This window comes from Cariama cristata, unplaced genomic scaffold (genome assembly GCF_000690535.1).
Source record: "Cariama cristata isolate BGI_N322 unplaced genomic scaffold, ASM69053v1 scaffold32744, whole genome shotgun sequence".
NCBI classification, from domain to species: Eukaryota; Metazoa; Chordata; class Aves; order Cariamiformes; family Cariamidae; genus Cariama; species Cariama cristata.
In genome coordinates this window covers 4,198-9,952 of record NW_009611827.1, presented here as the reverse complement: position 1 = coordinate 9,952, position 5,755 = coordinate 4,198, and the positions used below count along the sequence as shown (strand labels likewise).

The 5,755-nt window shown below is 55.0% G+C and overlaps 1 protein-coding gene across 1 annotated transcript in view; it reads left to right on the top strand.

Moving 5' to 3' along the window:
• Positions 1-246: 246 nt before the first annotated feature.
• The window catches only part of PTTG1IP (pituitary tumor-transforming 1 interacting protein), a gene marked incomplete at its 5' end in the record, with an annotated part of 6,398 nt that continues 889 nt past the window's right edge, over positions 247-5,755 (top strand). Inside the window, 5 exons of the mRNA XM_009698392.1 lie at positions 247-299; positions 1,251-1,359; positions 4,236-4,338; positions 4,446-4,511; positions 4,921-4,967. Coding sequence (XP_009696694.1) covers positions 247-299; positions 1,251-1,359; positions 4,236-4,338; positions 4,446-4,511; positions 4,921-4,967 — 378 coding nt within the window. The remainder of the gene's footprint in view (positions 300-1,250; positions 1,360-4,235; positions 4,339-4,445; positions 4,512-4,920; positions 4,968-5,755) is intronic.

The following is a 5,755-nucleotide window of genomic DNA, read 5'->3' as shown; positions in this document are numbered from 1 at the left end:
GGGCTTTGGGTCAGCGCCGGCAAGGCTTCCATTTGCACTTGGGCATCCCACCATGACACTGGGTTTTGAAGCTGGCAGCTCTTGCAGCAGCGTTAAGCGGCATTGCTGCTGGTCCAACGGGAGTGACCACCTCCCAGAGCGAGCGAAGCAGCGGGCGGGAGCAGGCTCCAAGGAGCCTGGAGTTTTAAATGCTTGAGAAGCTCTTCAAAGTACTGAGGTGGTGTTGTTTTTTTTTCCTTCCCACAGAATGTCATCAGTATACAAACAGGAGCTGTGAGGAGTGTCTGAAAAATGTCACCGTAAGTAGCAGCAGTAAAACTCCCAACCTCTCCCAATGCCTGAAAACATAGTGTGGGCTTGTGGGGCTATTACGGAGCAGTTTCCCTCCTGGAAAGGGGGGCTGCTCCCCTGCCCTTGTCCTGAGCATGCTGCAAATGCCATCCACCCGTGACAGTGAGAGGGCAAACACCCCTCGGTGCTCTGGGAGGAGGTTGCTAGAAACTGCTTGGGTTTTGTTGTATGCTTTTTGAGGTCGAGCACTAGAATTGCTGAGCTCCTCCTCACAGATGGGAGACAGGGTCAGGGGGATGTGCACGGTGAAGGAGCTGAGGGGGCTGGTCTGGCTGGTCAAGCTGCCCCTCCACCAGTTTGTGGGTGCTGTGGCACTGGGTGGGTGCAGGATGCATACCTGTGTCCTGCCAACCTCCGCTGCCTTATCTCTGATATCAGCAAACTTGAACTTGACTCAGATCTCGCAGCTGACGTAGCCAGAACCAGTTTGACCAAACCCAACCAAACAGTGGTGTTGGGGGTTGGAGCCGCCAGGAGGGGAGGGTGCAAAGCTGCTGCAGGTAGCCTGGCTGGGAAAGACTAGTGAAGGCACGCACAGACCTCTCCCGCTCATCAGCTTGGCGTTGAGCGGCTTGTCTCCAAGGCTTTCTTGTCCCAAAAACTCTGGGTGGCATAAACACGAAGGGTTTGGTTATTACTACCATCGTGCAAGCCAGGAGAAGGATTCTCAGCATCTTTACTTGCTCTAGAAATCTGCGCTCCCCTTGCCTGCCTCTCCTGGTGCAGGGAGCCCCGATGCAGCCTGTGCTGGCCAAACACAATGGTTTCTCCTGAGCGTCCTGTTGCTGCTGGGTGGTACCTGGCTCGCGGGAGCAGGCAGCAGTGGCCCCGTTGCCATGGCTAACGGGCAGCACTGCCACACACCAGTAAGTCTGTGCTGCCTGGTCCCTATGTCCCAGTGCCTGTGGTGTGCCAGCAATGGGAGGTGTGTGGAGTACCCCATCCGAAGAGTCCTCCCGCCAGCCGACCTCTGTGAGCTCCGCTCTGCACGCTGGGGAGTCTGCTGGGGTAAGTGGATTGCGTTCGAGCGATGACTGCCTTTAACGCTTGCTGCTAAACGGCACCGAGTGCTGCTCACGCTAGTGGTAACAGGGGGCTTCCCTTGCCTCCCTTTCTCATTGCTGGTGTAGCAATGACAGCCTGAAGTCGATCAGGGTTCTGCAAACTTCCTGAAGCGTGGGTGAGAAAGCGGAGTGTGAGCAGTTCCCTGCCTTCTGGCAAGAAGGACCCGTGGGGCTTTAGCTACTGTAAATACCTTCCTCACGCTTTGGTGTGATGGAGGCTTACAAATGCGGCCAGCGCCTAGGAAGAGGAATCGAAGGCGCTCTGCGGGCAGCTGCCTGCGTGACCCTTCCCAGCGCTCAAAGTGTGGGCACCGGGGTCCGACTCTTGGGCAGCTCTCTCCTCCGCACCCTCTGCGTTGTTCCTTGCGCTGCTTCTGGCTCCTCACGTTTAGCGGTGTGGTTGCTGTCCCAGGTGGGCTCTTAAAATTCACAGGGGCTTTTGGAACCAGAAGCAAGGTGATTTCTTTGGAGGCCTGCGTGGACTTCTGATGCTGAGCGTGCTGCAGTCCTGCTCAGCTCTTACCTACCGGAGGAAAATCCCCTCTTCCAAAACTAGCCCTGCATAAGCCCTGCCTCCAGGAGGTTTTTCTGGTTGACAGCTGACTGTTGGCTGTGTTTCCTCCTTGATGCTCTGTTTCCTGGTGGGTTTTTGGAGAAATTAGTGTCTTGTTTAGACCAAGCTTTGTGTCTGCTGATGCTCAGACAGGACCCAGCTTTTGGGGGCTGGGGCAGCTAGGAAGCAAGCTGGGGCTTGGTTTCTCTCACCTGTGCCCTTGATGGGGAACTTGGAGTTGAATTGTGGTCGCCTGTCATCTGTTGTGCTTGAGGCTGGGCTCTCTTCTCTACCCACAAGAGAGTTAAAGCCGCTCCTGTACCTTGTGGATGAAGAATCTCCTCTTTGTGAGCATTACAGTATGCTTTTCTGAAACTTGCGTAAGACCTTGAAATACTAGTTTTTACGTGAGTAGCTTCACAAAAGGTTTCATTATGGAAGAACACATTCCTTAGCTTACAAAACTCACTTTGGAGGAGATTAGTCCTGTAGGAGATTAGCTCTTAAATGAGTCTGCATTTTTGGTATGTGTGACTTCAGCCTTTATCATCAGGTGGAGGAGTTCCCGGTGCTCTGCCACAGACCTCTCTGCAGGAAGGGGTGATCTTGAACCCTCGGCTCACCCCGAAAGCCAACATTTCAGAAGCACCAATACAGACGTGCTGGTGGAGAAACTCCCTTTTGAGCTGAAGAGCCCCTTTGGGTTTGTCTCACCCCCACTGGGCTGACTTCTGATCCTTGGCTTTCGGGCTGTCCCTGACGTGACTCCATGGGTCTGTCACAGCACAGCCAGCGAAAGCTTCACCTTGCTCCGAGCTGAGACAGTGCGTGGATGGTCAGGTCTCAAATACCGTCTTTCCCAAAGCCTTACCGAGGACACGGACCTGCAGACCTCCCTGCTGATGGATGACTGCTGGAGAGGCTGTGTGAGCCCACCTGTGGGGACAAACGCAAGTGTCTGCAAGCTGGTGGCTTGCTGACTTCTGGTCTCACCGGTGACCTGCTAGTCCATGGCAGCTGTCTGCGGTTGGTATCTGGAACCACAGTCCTTGCATGGTGCTTGCCACGGTAGCCCGGGTAGGGACGCAGTATGATTTGAGAGTCAGATGGCACGGTTGATGGCAGCAATGAAGCTCTCCACTGGGCGCAGGAGCTGGAGGCTTTGGAAGCAAGTTCGGTGGTGGAGTCGGCTCAGCCTGAAGCACCTCAATAAGCCTGCTACCGCTGAGTTCCTCCAGCAAGGGGACTGGAAAGTATCTTCTGAAGTGCCCCAAAGTGCACCATGTGCGAAGTGCAGGCTTTCCACTGGGCTCACGCTCTGAGCTGCGTGGAGAAGAGGTGATCAGAAGGCTCTGAGCAGGCTCGGCTGCACTAAGATTTCTGTAACTTGGCTGCTGTGTGTGAAGTGGCTCCTAAACAAATATTTCCACAGGCCCAAGGTTCTGAACAGTCTGAATCATACTTGGAAGAAACCCTTCTCTGTTGCAAAGGATTTCAGGTGATGTCTTTTTTTGGCTGGTGTCTCCACTGCTATTACTGCAGGAGCCGAGTAGGACAACTGCCTCCCTGAAGCCAGGGTTCAAGGCTGCTGCTTTACCACCACGTCCCGGCAGGTTTTGTGCTGTGCATGGGTGAGCAGATCCCCCAAGCCCTGGGGAGACATGGTGGTGGGGTGCCTGAAGCAGCCCTCCGCCTTCAGCTGCTTCAGCGGCACTGCTGGCCCCAAGCCAATAAATCCCAATGGGTCTTGTCTCAACTTTTGTCTCTCGCCCAAGGACTCCAGACACCCCTAAGTGCCTCCAGTCTACTGTCATCTCATCTTGGATGACTTCTGAGGCTGTCTCCCATGGGCAGTAACTCCAATGCCAGCTCTGGCCTGTCTGTCAGAGGTTGCTCCTCAGCATTGAAGCCTCCAGGTTGTTTTTTTTTTTCCCTTGATGGGTTACTTTTCACCTGGATTAGTGATTAAGACAGCTTTGTTCCAGTTTCTGCCGGAGGAGTTTGACCTGAGTGCATTTGTTCTTGCCTTTCTTCATAACCAGTAACCGAGCCGTATAGTTAGCAGCTACATACACGCGGTCGGTGTGTACGTGCTGTTGCCAACACTTGGTATACCTATGGAGAACGGATCTCCGTCTTGCTTTCCCAGGCTGTTATGTGTGTCTCCAGCCCAGTGACTGAGGCTGCTGGTGATAGTAGCTTGTAAATACCGTAACTCCAGGCAGCCATGTATTTGTGTGCTAAATGTGTTTTTTCACATCCTTTAGTGAACTTTGAAGCCCTGATCATTGCGATGTCTGTGGTGGGAGGAACGATCCTTATCACGTTGGGGGTCTGCTGCTGCTGCTGTTGTAAGAAAAAGAGTAAAAAGCAAGTATCAGAGGCGTTCCCTGTTTTCTCGGAGTAGCTCAGATGCAACCGAGTGCTGTTGCAGAACTGAGTGCTGAGCGCCGCTAACGGGCTCCTCTGTCTGTCAGGCCAGACAAGGATGACGAGAGAGCGGCCAGGGAGCGGGAGAAGAGGAGGGTTCGGCAGGAGGAGAGGTGAGGTTGCCCTCGTAGCCCCTGCTCTCCTGTGAGCAAGCCACGCTGCCTCAGGCTGCAGAACGATTTGGCTCCTGCCTGTACCGTCAAATGGCACGTGGGGCTTGACACGTGCAGTCGGCGGCTGCTTCAACCCTAGCTCAACCGTAAACCTCACGGGCAACGTTTTTCTGGGGTGACTTGGGGATGCAGCATCACAACAGTGTTGTGTATCCAACTCCCTGAGGGCTGCTAACACGCGTGGGTTCTGGTGGTCCCCAGTGCCTTGGGGAGGTGGGCGATGGGGTGCTGAGCAAAGCTGGCAGCCTGGAGCTCCCTAGGTTGGGAAGAAACAAGGAGCTGTAGCTCCTCTTGCTTGGTTTTGTATTGCCAGTCACTGACTCCTGGTTTTTCTGTTTGCTTCTTGCAGGAGAGCAGAGATGAAATCACGGCATGATGAAATCCGAAGAAAATACGGTACAGTGCTGATGCGAAAGATCCAAATGAAGCTTTAGATCGAACAGCTTCAGTAACTGTGTGCCTTGTTATGGTTACAGCTGCAGAGCAGACCTGACCACCAGGGAAAACACAGTCTCCATTTCCCCTGACTCAGTGAATTGCTCTCTTGCCCTCTGGGAGCGAGTGTAGAGATGCTTGGGTCATGGTGTGTGACCCCACAGAAGTGCTGCTCCTCTTGGGCAGGGAAGGGGGAGTGTTTAACACTCCCTGGGACCTGCGTCCTCTGAACTCACTATATGGGAGAATCATAGAATCATTATGGTTGGAAGAGACCTCAAAGATCATCAAGTCCAACCGTAGAAGCTGCTGGGGCTTGGCTGGAGGGGTGAAGCAGAAGCTGGTAGATGCAGCACCAGCTGTCATGCTGCTGCCCTTCAGGCATGGCCCTCAGGCAGCCCTGTGGCCAGCGAGTGGCTGGGGAGCCAGCACCCCAGGGTGGGGGGCCAGGTGGAAGCCTGGGTGCCCATAGCTGCAGGAGCACAGAGCAGGCACCAGCCCGACTGCAGAGCTGGTCCTCTGTGCTGGCAGCAGTTTCCCCAGGAGGTGGCTCAGCTCCCCGGTGCTAGGAGTGCACAGCTTCCCTCCTGGGGCTGGACTGTCCTTCCGATGAGTCCCACGGCCCCAAGGTGGCTGGGGACCTGTCTGCGGTGGGGACAGCAGCCTCGAAGGAAGCGGGGAGCAGCCAGCCGCTCGGAGCTGGTGGAGGGGGCTCTTCTGCCTGCCTGTTGGGGCTGGCGGGGGGGCTC